This window comes from Babylonia areolata, chromosome 23, assembly GCF_041734735.1.
Source record: "Babylonia areolata isolate BAREFJ2019XMU chromosome 23, ASM4173473v1, whole genome shotgun sequence".
NCBI classification, from domain to species: domain Eukaryota; kingdom Metazoa; phylum Mollusca; class Gastropoda; order Neogastropoda; family Buccinidae; genus Babylonia; species Babylonia areolata.
The window spans coordinates 7,401,756-7,419,970 of record NC_134898.1 but is presented as its reverse complement, the minus strand read 5'-3'; the positions used below and the strand labels follow the sequence as shown (position 1 = coordinate 7,419,970).

General features: G+C 40.5%; 1 protein-coding gene across 3 annotated transcripts in view; it reads left to right on the top strand.

Moving 5' to 3' along the window:
• The window catches only part of LOC143297958 (ubiquitin-conjugating enzyme E2 J1-like), a 127,874-nt gene that overhangs the window by 74,065 nt on the left and 35,594 nt on the right, over positions 1-18,215 (top strand). For 2 of the 3 annotated variants that reach the window (XM_076610578.1, XM_076610577.1), the window contains 3 exons: positions 3,504-3,588; positions 13,399-13,504; positions 16,517-16,637. In XM_076610578.1, the coding sequence (XP_076466693.1) occupies positions 3,504-3,588; positions 13,399-13,504; positions 16,517-16,637 (312 nt within the window). Of the gene's footprint in view, positions 1-3,503; positions 3,589-13,398; positions 13,505-16,516; positions 16,638-17,272; positions 17,322-18,215 lie in introns of all 3 variants that reach the window. The other variant, XM_076610579.1, reaches the window with a different exon arrangement.

Below are 18,215 nucleotides of genomic sequence, written 5' to 3'. Positions count from 1 at the left end.
TTCCACAAGCACTTTAAAAAACATAATAGTTTGATTTGTTTTTTCAGATGATATTGATACATTACGCATGAAGTTTGGTCCATAAAGGAACATTTTAGCAGCATTTTAAAATTGCTGCATAGTTATTGCTAAAATGTGAAAAACTCCAAAACTGTTGAGAGTTAAATGTTGGGGTCATCAGTGTCTGAAATTTGTGTAAAGCAGAAGTATCCTGCCCTGTCTTGCAAAACCTTTACCAGCACCTCACAAGCTTCTGACTAGAATCTGCAACACACAAACACACACACACACACACACACACACACACACACACACACACATACACACACACACGTGTGTGTGCACATGCACATGCAACAACAAATGCAAGATCTAATTTTATTCATGTTTTCTTTACTCCTTTACTTCTGAAAAGCATCCATCTTAGTTTTGAAGTTGCTGAATGAGAAATCCAGTTTTCCTTTTAATTTCGGCTGACTCACGGGGTCCCTCAGTTTCTGTTTGGAGTTTGATGTTGATGTTTTTTTCACAACATATTTCTGTGTGCGAAATGGTGCCAGGCAAGATGGTGCAAAGTACTTGTATTGCTCAGTTACCTGAATAATAATAATGGTATTTATATAGCGCTGAATCTTGTGCATAGACAAATCAAGCGCTTTTGCACCAGCCATTCACACGCATGCATAACTCTAAAACTGGAGAAACTGAAGACAAGGAAGAGGCAGGGAAGGGAGGCTATTTTGGGAAGAGGTGAGTTTTAAGGCCAGACTTGAAAGAGCTGAGTGTAGAGACTTGACGAAGTGAAAGAGGAAGTTCATTCCAATTGCAAGATCCAGAGACAGAAAGAACGGCGGCCAACAGTCGAGAGTTTGAATCTGGGTATGCATAAACAGAGTGGATCCGAAGCTGATCGCAGTGAGCAAGATGGAGTGTAGAGGTGAAGGCAGCCACAGAGATAGGATGGGGCTGATGTGTGAATACATTTATAGCATAGAGTGCTGATCTTGTACTTTATTCTGTGTGAGACAGGGAGCCAGTGGAGATGTTGCAAAATTGGAGTGATGTGCTCAGATCTTTTCTTTCTGAGGACAAGTCGGGCAGCAGAGTTTTGTATGCGCTGAAGGGACTGAATAGATGAAGCAAGCAAACCAGACAATAGAGAGTTACAGTAGTCAAGGCGAGAGAGAATGAGAGAAACGACAAGTCTTGATGTTGCGTCTTACCACTTTTCCATAATAGAAATGGGAGTTAACAGTGTCTGTTTCTTCCTGAAGTCGATTATAAACTCCTTGGTTTTGCTGACATTGAGGCACAAATAGTTATTGTCACACCAGTAGACCATGCTACTCTGAGTCTTGTTACCGTTAACATGTTTGTCCCCTTTTTTTTCTTTTTTTTTCTTTTTCTTTTTTTTTTTTTTTTTTTTTACCCCACAAACTTGAAGCATATGATGTCTATGCTTTTGTCTCTGGTGAAATTTCAACAGTGGATGATGTGGCAATCCACTTCATTGCTGCAGGTAAAATGCATTATTTAGAAATGGATCTGTAGCTGAAGAACTAATAATGAATGCGCAGTTAACTACTTGCTGGTTTGCTTTCTGATTTGTTGTCATGCCTTCAGATGATTTTGAACAGTGCTGTAAGAGTCATTTTCAGAAAATCAAAAAAGGATCACATTACCCCAATCTTACTTCAACTTCATTGGTTACCCAACCAGTACAGAATTCAGTACAAAATTGCCATATTGACTTATTGCCACTTTGAAGGATCTTTTCTGATCTTCTGCCCTTACACCCCTTCCTGTTCTCTCAGGTCTTCTGTTGAAGAGCTCTTTTGCGTCCTCAGATCTTCCTCAAAGACATTTGGCCAAAGGGCCTTTCAGTATGAAGCACCTTCTGTCTGGAACTCTCATTTGGAGCTCTGTCACTTATCAATGTTACCCACCTGTTTAAACAGTCTTTCAGGTGTGATGAAGCATAACTGTTTGTCTGCAGTCTTCCTCCACCATCCCACCCCACTTCATCCTCTGCTGAGATCATGATGTAGGGTGTGTGCCTGTCGGTGGGTGTTTGCTCTGTGTGTGTGTGTGTGTGTGTGTGTGTGTGTTTGTGTGTGCACATGTAGGGTTTATTTTGTGCCGTGTGTGTGTGTGTGTGTGTGTGTGTGCATGCATGCATTTGTGTATGTGTGATTGTTCATATCTGCAATTTGTAGTATTGTCTTGATATATATAGATGCACATGTATGTGTTGTTTTTTCATGTTCAGAAGTATGTTATTATGCAGTATTGTATATGTATTGTTTCATGTGTGGTGCTTAGAGCCCATTATATGGGGAGTGTGCCTTATAAGTACTATCTATTTTTGTATTATGATTATTATTGTTATGTGCATGTAATATGTAATTGTTCAAATGCACGTATGGCCTGTCCATTGTTTGGATGTACCTTTCACAATCTGTATTTGTATTTCTTTTTATCACAACAGATTTCTCTGTGTGAAATTCGGGCTGCTCTCCCCAAGTAGAGCGCGTTGTTATACTACAGCACCACCCATTTTTTTGTTTGTTATTGTCATATAGCTGTATTACATGATATCATTCCTCAGGTGTTCCACCCTTTCCGCAACAGTGTTTGTGTGCATGTGTTTGCATAATCATGAGTTGAGGGATTGAAACAAATGTGTGCATGCACACAATCTCACTCAGAGTTGAATAGAAAACTCTCTCTTTCTTTCTCCTACACATGCTAGTGTGCACTCTCACACAGAGTTGAACTGAACACACACACACGCACACAAACACACAGCATGTGACAGACCAAGGTTCCCAATGCCAACAACAAAGAAGACTGCATATCACTTTATGTACATAGATTGTGTCAAATAAAGAAATCTACATATCAGAACTTCAGAAACAAATAGAGCTGTAAATGCACAGCATACAGAACTTCTTGTACATACATACTAACATATATTATATTTTGTGTGCTGGAGAACAAGTACTTGGGCATTGTACACATGAGTTGGTAATTTTTAAACATGTCGTGTTGTATGTGTTGTCTCAAGTTTCTGTTTTTTGAGTCCCTAAAAAGAGTACCTCAATTGTTCCTAATTTTTTTTTGTCCTGAAAATCTGTATGAACCCTGAATTATATATTTTCACTTCCACTTCTGAGTTTGAAGTGGCTAAAAAGACTGAGATGGAGATGGTAGCCAGTGAGAATTATCGCAACAATCTGCATTGGCAGGAGAATACTTAAGTTTATTTTCATATGTTCCATAGTCAGGAAAGATATTTCTATTTTTCTTTTTCTTGTTACTTTGAGTATTGTAAATCCTCTCATGTGAACAGAGAGGGAATGCAGGGAAATCTAAAAAAGGAAGAGAGAAGAAAGAAACCAGTATAGTCTGTTATGTAGTTTTGGTTGTTAACACTTGATAAGATGATGGGGTCATTTTGATACAAACCAAATATTTCTTGATGATTTTTGTTCTCTTTTCAGCCCAATGGTCGCTTTGAAACCTTCAAGAAGATCTGTCTGAGTATTTCTGGACATCACCCAGAATCCTGGCAGCCTTCATGGTCCAGTGAGTCATTACTTGCTTTTTTTTTTCTTTTGCAATAGAATTTCAAATACTATCATCTCCATACAAAAACATTGTCTTTACTTACAATGACTCAGTTTTTGATTTGAAGTGTAAGATTAAGTTTTCAACTGAATGGCATGCCAACAGTTAAAGCAAAGGTAAGTGCAGCAATTTTCAATACTTTTCATCACTGATAGTTTCATAATTGAAGTTGAAATGTCAGCCGGTGTATCTCACTCCCTCACATTGTCTTACATCTATTTCTTTTTAGCATAAAATTGTCATTGCATGCCCATATAAAGTCTCAATCAGTTAACTTTGGGAGGGTATTTGTCAGTCTCATTCAATGTGACTGTTGTTAACACAAAAAGAAAACAAAAAATAGCAAGAGAGGCAAGGCTTTCAAGACTCACTTGTGATGTGTGCATTATCCAATAAAGGAATCATGACAAAATTTAAAGCAATTTGAAATAATCAGTACAATATGTTGTGTATTTAATTTTAATAAGCTTAACCAGTGGAGTGCCTATAAGATGTCAGCTGACCTCTTACAAAAAGTGTTACCATAGTTCCTATAAAATGTCCACTGACATCCTGCATAAATTATGTTTCGATTTTTCCTTCATTTGAGTTTGGGTCAGTTCACATAAACAGACTCTGAACAGTTAATTTGATGTGTCTGGATTATAAAAACACTATCACAGCTGTCCAAGTTCTAAACAGAACCGCACACTTAGCCGACAGCGAGCTTCTGCTGACAGCACTGATAGTGCCAGACCTGTAAACTCATTCGGCCGCTGTGCCCACCTAACCCTCCTCTGACCCTTCTTTGTCTTATATTAAAACGCGGCAATTTCCCACACCTTTTGGGCGGGCTTGTGAGCGTACGTGAGATTCTGTGGCATTAAAATTTGTACTGTCGGATAATTCAGACATTTCTCTTTCTGGTGGTGGTAGTACCTTTCTCCATAGGAACCGGTCTTTTAATATCGCAGCATTTATTTGTGAGGACTGTTTGCTGGCAACTGTGACTGGCAGTGGTGTATTTTTCACAGCAGAAATTCGTGAGTAGGGTTTCCTTCGCCTCCTCTTCTCTCTCATTTTCTTTCTTTCCTTCCATATTTCGTTCTGTTTTCTTCCCTCTCTTTCTCTTGCTTACTCTTTGTTTTTCTTAGTTCACCACCCTCTCTCTTATATCTTTTTTTCTCTCTTTTTTGTACTTTTTCATTCAGTATTCATTCATTCATTCTCTGTCTGTCTCTCACCAGAGGACCAGAATCTGTCATCCTTTCTGTTTGTCCTTCTTATTTCTTTCATTCTTCTCTCTGTTTCTTTCAACACGTGCTGTCCACTTATATCCTGCTCTCTCGCTCTCTCTCATCACTCATTCTTCGCACCGCATCTCTCATCTTGCATTTATTCATTTTACTCTCTCTCTTTTTGTCCGAATTAAAGAAATCATTCTCCCTCTCTCTCTCTGGATTATTAAAGAAATTGTTCTCTCTCTCTATCTCTTTATCTGAATTAAAGAAATTGTTCTCTCTCTCTCTCTCTCTCTCTCTCTCTCTCTCTCCCCCTCCCTGTGTGACTCTACTCTCACCACCTTTTTCTCTTATCTCTCTCTTTGCCTCCTCTTATTGTTCTTACTCTCCCTCTAGTCACCCCTCTCTCTTTGCTTTGTCTCTCTATTCTCTTATCCACATCTCTCTTTCTCTCCCCCCTCTTTCTGTGTCTCACTCTGTCTGCCCCCTCTCTCATTCTGTTCTCTTTTCCTCATCCCTCTTTGCCTTATTCACTCTCTCTCCACCACCACCCTCTCTCTCTTTCTATTCTCTTATCCTCATATCTCTCTGCCTCACTCACTCCCCCCCCCCCCCCCCCCCTCTATTCTCTTATCCTCATCTCTATCTCACTCACACTCTCCGTCACCATCCCTCACCCCTCTGTGTCTATTTTCTTATCTTCATCTCACTTTGTCCCTGACTTTCTCTCCGTCAGGACAAGCTAGCCCATCCAGCTTGCTGGGGATGAAGAGTGAAAAGTAGTAACCTGCTTGCAGCTCCACACTTGACCACATTAACTGCTAGGCAATTTATGAAGTGGACAATTGATTAGGACTTTTTGATAATGTGTCAGTCCTTTCTTCTGACAGAATAATCAGTTTAGTGCTTGCTGCTATTGACTGAATGGTGATGATTACCACTTTCACAAACCAGTCAGCAGACACTGATTTTTTTCTTCAAAATACTAAAGCTGCCATCCAGTTATGTATCGGACTGTTATTCACTTCCATGTGTGTGATTGACTGAATCAGTGTGTGTCAGTGGAGTACTTGCACAAGCTACAATAGTTGAATCATTTGACATGCTACAGCTTCTCCCAGACTTTCCAATGGTCAACACAGGTTAGTGAGCAGCATGCCATTGTATTATACTGTGCTCGGAATGCATTTTGCGTGTTGTGCTAACTCTGTGAAATTAGATTTAGTGTGTCAGAATGCATGTTTTAACAAAATGGTGATAAGCATGCCTACTTTTTCGAACAGGTATCCTGAGAAAAATAATCGTATGTTCATATTCAAGTTTCCTATCGTTTTGAAGCGAAGACTGTATTCTTTAAAACCGTACTGTTAATAAAATGATTGCGGTGACAAGCAATGTGTTACCAGATGTTAAAGAAGATGTGTTGTTTTCTCTCTGTGGCCACTGCCATCACAGCACACATCGCTCTGCTGGTCTTTCTCCCTCCAAACAGCTGGTAACAGCTAGAGGCGCGACATGGTAGAGCACCCATGGCGTTTTGTGCTGCTCTCTCTTCCAGGCCACAGTTCTAACCATCCCAGCTGCTGTGTGTTATTAATCGGTGCCTTTCCTTCCTGAGTTGAACGCGTGGTCAAGTTCGCTACTGCGATGAACTAAAGGTTATGCGCTGAACACGTGTGCTATTTAAATGAACATACATCAGGTAGAAGACCCCTTTCTACTTGATAATAAGTTGCTAACTGACCACATGATACGTGTGTGGAAAAGGGGGTTGCTCCATGTGCAAAAAAGGGCTTTGAAAACTTGTGTCCAGTAAAGCAGATAGTCACAGTCAGCAGATTTACACAATTCTGAAAGCTCTGCTTGTGATTATGGACAGCTTTCGCGATGGAGAAGGATCTCTTGTCTGATGATTGGTTTGAAAATGAAGGTGATTGAAAATGACAGTGATGAAACTGACAGCCCATTTGATGGTAATTCAGTCCATCCATCCAATCAGACAGTGTTAATGAAAAAGTGGCTATGACTGACAGAATATGTGCAGTGAGCATTGGAAGAAGGGGGGGAGAGGGAGAGGAGTGATGTAAGACGATAGGGCAAATGCCAGCCAGAGGTCACCTAGGGGGGTAACTTTTGGGAATGAGTGTACTCACATTTCAATGCAGACTGTAGGAAATCGACAACCGCCAATGATCCACAATTTTCACAAAAAGCGGGGTTGAACCTGCACTGGACGTGAAACATATGCTTTTTGTTTTTAACGGGTTTTTTTCCCCAGCTGAATCAGATGGATGACTTGTTTGAAGAGGTGGCAAGCCTGGATGCACAGCAGACAATTTAATCAGCCCACGTGCAACTTGAAAGGAGTGAATGTCATCAAAGAACTTCACCTTCTCACTTGTAAACGCTCTTTGCTGTCAAAAAGCTTGCCAGCTCAGTTTCTGAGACCGTGATTGACCTTTTACGTTTTTGGGAGAGATTTACTTACATGGCTGCATGAGCTGTGATTTTTTTTTTTTTTTTTTTTTTTAAATAAACTTATAGCCTGTTTTTATTTCTTCTGCTGGTATAATCTGACAATAGGCATGCTATTTCTAGCTGTATTTTGTTTCTTTTCTTTATGGATGTGATTATACAGAGGTGGAAATTTTTTTTTTGTTGCACGAAAATTATTATCTCGACTTTAAATGCCTGAACAGTTATCAACAATCAAACTAATTGGTAAAAAGGCCCAGATGCAGAATCTACACTCATTTTCCTTTACAGAAATGTTTACTTTCTTTCTGTATCGCCCGTAACTTTTTTTCAAAATTCCCTGGCAAGGGGAGAGCACTTTTTTTTTTTTTACAACAAAATTCTCTGGGACTGAATTGGTTAAGAGAAGAAAGAAAAGGGTATGCTAGTGGGATTGAACCATGCATGTTCAGTTTGGAAACAGTTAGAGAGACATTCACAGGGTTATGGCAGATCTGACGTCATACAACTAAATTCAGTATTTAAAGGTATGTTGTTATTTTTTTTTTAGCGCGATAAAGATATTATTGTATTCAAGGTAATAACACCGTTTAAATCATGGTGTTTTTGTTTTTTTGATATATCTTGATTATCTAAGAAATTCTTTTAACCTCTTAACTGCGCTATGGCGTACGGCGTATATCATGAAATGTCACTCACCAATGCTATATTGCCGTACGCCGTACGTCATGTTATGACATTCTATGTTTCGAGTCCCGCATTGCAGAAAATACAGTCTGCTAACCATTAAATTAGCTCCCCTGGGAGCTCTTTATCTTCAGAGTTCCATAAGTTAAAATATTCACCTCATTGTCATATTTATGGCGAAAGTTTTGCAAGTTTGTACGAACCGCAAGTTGTGTTTGCAAAGCCATGGCTGAAGACAGACAAACCCCAACACTTGCACAAGTATTGGAAGAAATCTTTCAAGATTCAAATAGTAGAGATGAAGATTGTGGACTGAATGAGACAGAACTGCGTGAAGTTGATGCCGAAGACGCCGATTTTGACATGGAGGGAGGTGGGGTTGCTTGACGAAAATGAACACAGACAAGCTCAGCTGATTCAAGATGCAGGTGGGTGTTTACGAGGTTTGTCAGTTTATTATTTGCTTTCTGTTTGTTGTAACAATGAATATAACTATATTGTGTGTGTTTTGAATTTGTTAGCTGTGGTAAGTAGCTTCGTCAGTCAGTGATCACTGTGTGTGTGAGAGAGATAGTCACTGTGTGTGTACTGTGTGTGACCAACATGCGCGAGGAGGCGTGGCTCGCTGGCTGGCTCATTGCTGACAGCTTGTCACACGAATCTTTCTTGTATTCGTTCCTGAGTGTGTTTTGGTTTGGTGTGTATGTGTGTATGTGTGTGAGTGGGGGAGATAGGGGATGGGGGAGAGGAGATGATGTTTACCAAACTGAAATCAGAGAATAATATACAGAATTGTATGTCTGAATTACTTTGTAAATGCAACACTTGTAAAAGTGTGTGTGTGTGTGTGTGTGTGTGTGTGTGCTGTCATTTTGGTTTTTGGTTTTGTATAAGTAAGAGAGAAAGAAGGGGGTGTGGCATACCGTGATCCAGTTTGTGTTGGCGGGGTCGGGGAGGGGGGTGGGGGGGGTGTATGTGTGTGTGTGTGTGTATTTCAGCTTCTGAAAACAATCAGAAATAAAATGGTACAATTTCATTAACTATATGTATGTAAAAATAACAACAACAAAAAAAAACAAAAAAACCCAACGAACTTTGTCTTTGCAATGTCTTTCAGGTATGCAGCATGGTGATGAGAATGATGTTCAGCCTGGACCATCTGTAGTTGACAACTTGCCACAAACCTGCAGCTGAAGTCCAGCAGCAGCAAGACCAAGGGCAGTAAACAAGCCTCCAGCAATTCTGGATTACAACAAAAACATGGGTGCCATGGATCATCATGACCAACGGTTGTAGCTCTGCGATGCCACAAGGAAAACCCTGAAGTGGTACAAATAGCTGTGTGTGTGTGTTTTCTACAAATTGCCATGCTGAACGCACACATCCTCTACAAAAAGCAGGCAACAACAGTACATCCCTGGACTTCCAGAAGGATGTAATCAGTGCCATGATTTTTGGTGACCAAGGCCCAGACACTGCTGAAGATGACCACACTGTTTGTCTGTGTGGACGACACTTCATTGATGTTATCCCACCTATCCCACTGAAGGCCCGGCCACAAAGGAGGTGCAGAGTCTAGTTGAAGAAAGGGCAAAGAAAGGATGTGAGGTTCTACTGCCCAGACTGCCCCAGCAGACCAGCACTGTGTCTTGAAGACTCTTTCCACAAGTACCACACACAGTGTTTTTACTGGCAATAGATGCTGGGTGAGTACACCCTTTTCATTCTTTGTGTAGACTGTGTTGGAGTCTTATGGACCTGGACACTGTTGCACAGCCTTGGACAGTGTGTGTGGTTGGATCACAACAGTCACAAGAAAGAATGGTTTATAACATGGTTGATGTTGTAGCACCTATATGATGGAATGACAGTCAGAATTTTTTTATTATTGCATTTTATGGAATTTTTGTGTCAGATTGACTCATTATTTGAACCTGTGAGTGTTAAAAACTAAATCTTGGTTCATTTTCCTTTCATTTGATATATACTTTTATGCACTTATCTTCAGTACTTTTTTTGAAATATAAACAAATTAGAATCATTGGTGTAGTTTTTTTTTGTTTGTTTTTCTGACATTTTTCTCAGCATAGGCTATAGCAAAACATACCAGCAGTGAAGGTGTTAATCTTAGTGGTAAAGGAGATCTTGCCACAACCTCAGGCATTGCAACATATAGCTATTTTCTCCAAATATGCACAGACCTGTCTTGACAAGGCTGACCAAAACTGAAATGGTTGACTCAGTTTTTCTTTTATGTTCATTCTAGTTAATTCAGTGTCCACTTCAGGATATTCATATGCATGGTGTAATTGGTTTAACTGTATGTGGTCTGTCCAGAATTTGTATATCTTTTAATTGGGAACAAGAAAAATGAAATCATGCTGTCTTCGTACAAAACATTGCCTATGTTCTGGTGGAAGCGGGATTATGGGTTTTTTTTTATTTGGATCAAGCCTCAATGAAATAAACGGTTAACTCACTCAGTACGGCCAGTCCTCTCTTCTCCTCTACACAGACCCCTCGGATGTCCAGTGGGTGTCTGAATGACCCAACCTTTAGCTTCCGTCGTCAGAATTGTTGTTTTCTTTGTCAGCATTTACCTCTTCAGTATAAGAGCCTTCCGCTTGCAATATTTTGATGATGGTAACTGGGGTGAAACGCTGTTAACGTCGTCTCTTTCGCCGTTCATATGGAAAGAGTTAATGATCTGGAGAAACACGAAGTTTATCAAAAGTTTGTTCAGTTCCAGAAAGTTCAGTCCATCAGTCTAAATGGCCAGAATGGATCAAGAATGCCGCAAAAGATTAATTTTTGTCCGGATGAACTGAGCTAAGTTTTTTGCAAAGAGTTCTGCCCTCAAGTCTTCCCAATTTATATCATGCTTCACTGAAAGACTGATAAAGGGAGGGTGCACTGCCTTTAAACAGGGACACTATGTACAATGTCCACTTCGTTTGGGGCCAACCGCAAGAAGTAGCATATGTTTCAACACAGTACAAGAAGGAATCAATGTCATCTTTTGACTCATCAAAAGTGGGCAGCTTGGGAATTTAGGGGGCCTTTGGGCCATGGGTGGAGACATCTTTTTGTTCCTGGTTGGCTGTTTGTTTGGACTCGAGCTCAGAGCGATTGAGTTCAAGCTCATGTGCTCTTTGCTTATGCTCACTCTTCTTACCTCAAGCACTCAAGCTTTTCTTTTCTTCTGCTTTCAAGCACTCAAGCTCTCTTTTCTTCTGGTCCTATTTTTTCTTTTCTCAGTCTTTCTTCTTTTTCTGTCTTTTCTTTCCTCTACCTTTCTCCTTCCCTCTCTTTTGCCCTTTGATCTCTTTCCTCAGCATGGGTAATGTACTCCATGACTTTATCACCAGTGAGGTCCAATCTTTGCCCTTAGGCAAGAAAGCACTCAAAATCTTCCATTGTGAGGGAGACTGAACTCGGTTAATAAGATTTTTTTTTTTAAGTGAGCGTCAGATTGGAGTAATGAGTGGTCATTTTTTCCCCAACTGGAAAAGGTTTCGAATATCAAGGGGAAATTTGGGGGGTTCTTACTAAACATGTAACATAAAATTTTAGAAAAAGTTAACGTCAAGATTGAATACAAAATATTGATTGACCACAACTCACACTCATAATCGAAAACCACCACAGAAATGTATTCTAAGTTAAAGGAGTGAAAAGAAAATTGTTCAGTAAATCTCCTCAAAGGATTAAATGCCGAAAAAGGGACAGTTTTGAAAACTACTTTATGATTGATTTTTTTCCCTAAAATAAAGAAAAAATTCTGATTCGATATCCCTATACAAAATGAAAAAAATTGTTTAATGTATCCCTCTAATATGAATTGAGAAACAATTTCCAAATGAATACCCTTATTGCTTAAGACTTATGCTAGTGAAACTTTTCACTTTGAAAACTAGAAAATGGGAAATGGATGTGACGAAATTATGAAAGAACAAGAGAGGCAAGGCCTTCAAGACTCACTTGTGATAAATGAAGTCCCCTAGCATTAATTACAGAGTAATTTCCCTTCTTTACTATCTGCACCAAAACGTTTGCAAAATAAATAAAAATTCCATGCTTAGCAAAAGAAGTTCCTGTTTGAACAAAAAATGATAATAATGACTGCTCTTATTGTTGTGTCAGAATAAGAGGTCAAAGTGCCAAGTTTAGAGAATACAAAAAAATATAAATATAACAGTAAATGCAGTTTGCATATAATTAGGCTTCTTTTTTTAAATTTTTTTTGTGCCCATCCCAGAGGTGCAATATTGTTTTAAACAAGATGAGTAGAAAGAAGTGAATTTTTCCTATTTTTATGCCAAATTTGGTGTCAACTGACAAAGTATTTGCAGAGAAAATGTTAATGTTAAAGTTTACCACACACACACACAGACAACCGAACACCGGGTTAAAACATAGACTCACTTTGTTTACACAAGTGAGTCAAAAATAGAAGCAACAAATTTACAAAAATATTAAAAAGGGGAAAGCAAGCCAGAATACATTTAAGAGGGAACATTAACAAACACTATCATAGACCTTACTTAGAATTTATATTTCTGTGTGTGTGTGTGTACACACATACACTCTAAACAGAAATTTATTGTGAGAGTATTTGTATTTCTTTTTATCACAACAGATTTCTCTGTGTGAAATTTGGGCTGCTCTCCCCAAGGAGAGCGCGTCGCTACACTACAGCGCCACCCATTTTTTTTGGTATTTTTTCCTGCGTGCAGTTTTCTTTGTTTTTCCTATCGATGTGGATTTTTCTACAGAATTTTGGCAGGAACAACCCTTTTGTTGCCGTGGGTTCTTTTATGTGCGCTAAGTGCATGCTGCACACAGGACCTCGGTTTATCGTCTCATCCGAATGACTAGCGTCCAGACCACCACTCAAGGTCTAGTGGAGGGGGAGAAAATATCGGCGGCTGAACTGTGATTCAAACCAGCGCGATCAGATTCTCTCGCTTCCTAGGCGGACGCGTTACCTCTAGGCCATCACTCCACTAGGGGAGAGAATTTGAAAGAACCAAGTAAGAACCAAGAGTGGGAGATTACAAACAGACAAGAAGAAATGATGAAAAGCAACAGGAAACCCTGAGTTAGGAATATAAGACCACCTAACTCCCGTAAACCTGGAGACGAGTTGTAAGTCCAGGATTTCTCGCAATCCCACGATTTCTCTCACTTTGAGAGAAATCATGGGATTGTGAAAATTTGTGGTCGTTCCCCTCCCATGTCCACATTTTCTCTCAATTGCAAGAAACCATGGGGGCTGCCAAAGGGTCTTTGTTTGTTTTTTCTACCTGACCATATAGGCAGCCAAAATTGCGGTGCAAGATGATAAAATGATTGTGGCATTGAGAGAAACATTGGATTGTTTCAGTCCGAACAGCTCTGCTGGCAATCATAGGTTTTATGCCTACTCATGGAGGAGGTGCCATTGGATCTCTAGACTACACACCAGAGGAACGCAAAGTACTAGCCAAAAGGTAAATCACAAGAATGCTGTCAACCATGATTTCAGGAAAATTTTCTCCTCTACTTTTTACCACAGATGGCCTTCTAGGTAAGATTTGCATTTAAAAAAAGAAAAGAAAAAAGTTGTTTTTTCCAAGTGATTTAATGAAGTTTTCAGTAACTGGTCAATAACACCTTGCTTTAGCAAACAATAAGTTTAAAGTTTCTGCACTTTGTGATTGTGAAGGACTCATGTGAAATAATGTTATGAGATAACACCATGGATTTGACTAAGACATTGATGGCCACATGAAAAATAGGTTTGTCATTCTTATACAGAGCAAAGAAATCATCTTTGATTGGTTGTTTTCAGCAGTGGGTCAAATGATGCAGTGATTATCTAACAGCTTCATTGTGGTACCATTTTATCTAAATTTCTTTTCTAGCTTCAGAATTTTTAAGACAGAGGGAGTTAATGTGGGGTTTTTTGGTTGTTGTTTTTTTTTTTTACTGTCCTCTGGCCAGCTTTTACCCAAACCCTTTGGTTCTGAAATATCATGGTTCATACAATTTCTTTTTTTGTTTTTTTTTTGTTTTTTGCTTTGCATGTTAATGAGTGTGTAATGACCATGTTTTGGTATCTGTCTCTATGTATGTACATGTGTGTGCCCATTGATTGGTCACATCAGAGGTTCTTCTCTGCTACTGGTAACCATATAACCCAATACTACCTGCTGCATGTGAGGAGTGAGCCCAACATGAAAATCCGATCTGATCAGGAAGGTGGTTGCTGGCCCCCTATACATAACGTGTGGCGCACATAGCCCACCGGTGTGTGGATACGCCCTGGCGCCCACGAACCAGCCCCCATGTATGGGTCAAATACAAAGAGCTCATCCCGTAGTCTGCGTCTACAAGAGGAAAGGCAACTGCCAGTTTTGTAACAACCACTGAGGAATCTCCCTCTTGTCTATTGCTGGGAAGATTCTGGCCTGTTGTGCTCGGCCACATTCTCCAACATCTTGGGCAAGCCCTCCTCCCAGAACGCCAGTGTGGCTTATGTGCTGAACGTGGGACTACAGACATGATTTTTGCTGCGCACCAACTCCAGGAAAAATCCCAGGAGCAACACAGCGACCTCTTCATGACCTTTGTCGATCTGACCTATGCTTTCGATATAGTCACCAGAGAAGGCTTGGGGAAGATCATGGAAAAGTTTGGCTGCCCCAGCAAGTTCATCACAATCATCTGGCAGTTCCATGACGGTTTGATGGTGAAAGTTCTGGATGACAGAGAGGAGTCAGAGGCCTTCCATGACAAATGGGTCAAACAAGGCAGCGTTCTTGCCCCGCCTCTGTTCAGTATGGTATTCTCTGCCACGCTGACAGATGCCTTCCGTGACTGCGAAGAAGGAATGCACATCAGGCACAGGACTGACAAGAGATTGTTCAACCTTGCAGCTTGCAGGCTGTTACAAAGGTGAAAGAGACTGTCATCAGAGACTTCTTGTTTTGCTGATGACTGCGCAGAGCAGAAGATGTAGTGTGAAGTGGACTGCTTCTCACAAGCCTGCCACAACTTCGGTCTCACCATCAGCACCAAAAAGACCAAAATTATATACCAGCTGCCCCAGGAAAGCCATACCAGGAGCTGCGCATCACAGTGAAGGGGCAGAACCTTCAGGCAGTTGACAACTTCACCTACCTGAGCAGCATGCTCTCTTGCATTGAACATAGATGCTGAGGTCAACAACAGGATCGCCAAAGCCAGCGCCACCTTTGGAAGGCTCCGTGAGAACGTCTGGGAGCACTACCACCAAGCTGAAGGTCTACTGTGCAGTGGTCCTTACCACCCTCCTTTACGCCAGCGAGACTTGGACTGTCTTCAGCAGACATGCCAAACAGCTCAATCGCTTCCACCTGAGCTGTCTTCGCACACTCCTCCAAACTCCTCCACATCAGGTGGCAGGACAAAGTCCCTGACACGGAAGTCCTGGAATGAGCTGGCCTCTGCAGTGTCTACACCCTCCTGCAGAAAGCCCAAGCCAGGTGGGCCGGACCTGTGGTCAGAATGCCAGTCGACTGCCTAAGCAGCTACTGTACAGAGAACTGTGTCAGGGCAAGCGCTCAGTTGAAGGGCAGAAGAAAAGCTAACAAAGACTGCCTCAGAGCGTCCTTCAAAGACCTGGGCATCAACATAAGCATGTGGGAGATGATTGCTCCAGACCGTCCAGCTTGGTGCAGCAGTATCACCACAAGAGCCAGTGCAGCTGAAGCCAGTAGCATCATCGAAATGAAATGAAAGCATGCTGTGTGCAAGGCCTGAGCAGCATCCACTGCCATTGCAGCACCCACTCACTTGTGTACCACATGTGGGCAAGCCTTCAGGGCCCAAATCGGCCTCATCAGTCTCCTCCGGACCCACAGCCACTGATCTTCCATCTGATATGTGAAGCCATGGTCCTCTTTGAATTCGAAGGACAAACATGATCACTTTGTTTACACAAGGGAGTCAAAAAGGAGCTACAAATGTTATTATTATCTTCTGAATCATAATACAAGTTTCTTCATCACTGTCAGAAGTATTCATAATTTCCCCAAGCACATCCAGCACTGACAAAGTTGACAAGGACTGTGTGTCCAAGACCATCATGATATCACCATTTTGAAGAAGAATGGTTTCAATTATGGGAGAGAAAAACAATTTCATGAGACCTAAATGACTCAATAAGTTGGAAAAGGGAAGAAAGTCACTTTCATTAGCCTTTTATGTCAGTCAGTGGTTCTTCTCTTTTTATGAAATACTTCTGTTAATTTGATGGAGATAGGCATCACAGAAACCTCCAAGAACTCCATTAATTTAACAGACGAGGCAGTCAAGGGATTAAGCTGTATTTTCATTCATAAGATGAAAGATGCAGAGGTTGCCTGATCATATTGGTGACACAATCTTTGTGGTAAATACTTTTTTTTTTGTCACGGTAAGGGAGCAGCAACAGTTTGGCAGCTGAAGCAACTTGTTCTTTTGTGTTTGTGCATGCATAGATCTCAAGACTGGAAGTGCCCTGAATGTGGAGATGTGTCCCAGAAGCTGAAACCTAAGACACAAGCCTCAGAAGAAGCTGCCCAGGAAGCCAAAGAACTGGCTTCTCAGATCAACTTCCAGGTATGTGCTTTGCATTTGTTTCTGTTTTGGGACCCCTCTGCTCAGAAGGCAGAGCACATTATAAATACCAAGTTGTAGTAGTAGTTGTAGTATACAGAATACTTTATTATCTCCAAATGTGATTACTTTGTGATGTAAAACACACAAACAATGCACAAGAATCACGGTCATTCAGTCATTAACGGGCGCAGTAGCTCAATGGTTAAAGCGTTGGACTTTCAATCTGAGTGTCCTGGGTTCGAACTTTGGTGACGGTGCCTGGTGGGTAAAGGGTGGAGATTTTTCCAATCTCCCAGGTTAACATGTGTGCAGACCTGCTTGTGCCTCAAACCCTTTCGTGTATATATGCATGCAGAAGATCAAATACGCACATTAAAGACCCTGTAATCCATGTCAAGGTTCGGGTGGTTATGGAAACAAGAACATACACAGCATGCATACCCCGGAAATGGAGAAAGGCTGCCTACATGGCGGGGTAAATAAACAAAAGAACATACCCAGCATGCATACCCCGGAAACGGAGAATGGCTGCCTACATGGCAGGGTAAATAAACAAAACGATCATACACATAAAATGTTACGTGTCTCTGTGAGTGTGTAAGTATGTGTACATGAAATCCGATTGAATGACACAGGAAACGAATGATGAACTCCCAGTGGCAGCCATCAGTCGGCTCTACCCAGGTAGGCAGCCTGTTGTGCAAATGACCATGTGTTTGTAAAGCGCTTAGAACTTGGTCTCCGACTGAGGATACTATTTAAGTATCCACATCAGTCAGTCAATCAATCATTCAATGTACTGTATAAAATGCTTAAATGTTGACCTAGATTAAACCCAAATACAAAAAAAAGGAATAATCACAGTAGACATATAAAATACTAAAATGTTAACCTAGAGCAAACCACACAATGATCACAGCCATACACATGCAATAATCACAGTTAAGTCATGAAATACCACCCTATAACATAGACATTTTAATATGTGCTGTTCAATAGTATGTTCAAAATATAATGGCGTATGATGCACGCATATACTTCTTGGCATACTTTCAAAGGAATCATACAATTGATTGTCAATCATCATTGTTTGACAGCTGAATTGACCTTTGAATAAAGCTGTATTTAGTAATTTGCCAGAGTGTGGCTGCTGTCACTTGAAATATACATGTCTTCCTGTCATACACTGACATCATACAATTCACTTAAACTACTGTATCTCACACCCACAGCCTTGCTGCACACATTCACAATCTTATTCGGTATATTCTTAATCTTCAAAGCAAGATCTTCATACTGACATATATAAAAGAATATGTTAAAACAGATTCAATAAAGCATTTATAGAATCCCTGGAGTCTTTAAATTTAACTATGTTGTTTTTGTGTTACTGCAGACAATAGATTTTTGTTGTTGTTTTCTATCATTTATTATCATTGTTGTTGTAGTAATAGAAGTAGTAGTGTAACAAAATTACATCACACCCACCCTCTGAGTTGTTTTCAGTTTTTCCTTTTTCCTGTTATAATCTAATCCATTAGGAATTTTTTTTTAAGTGCCCTCTTCTTGTGAGGGAAT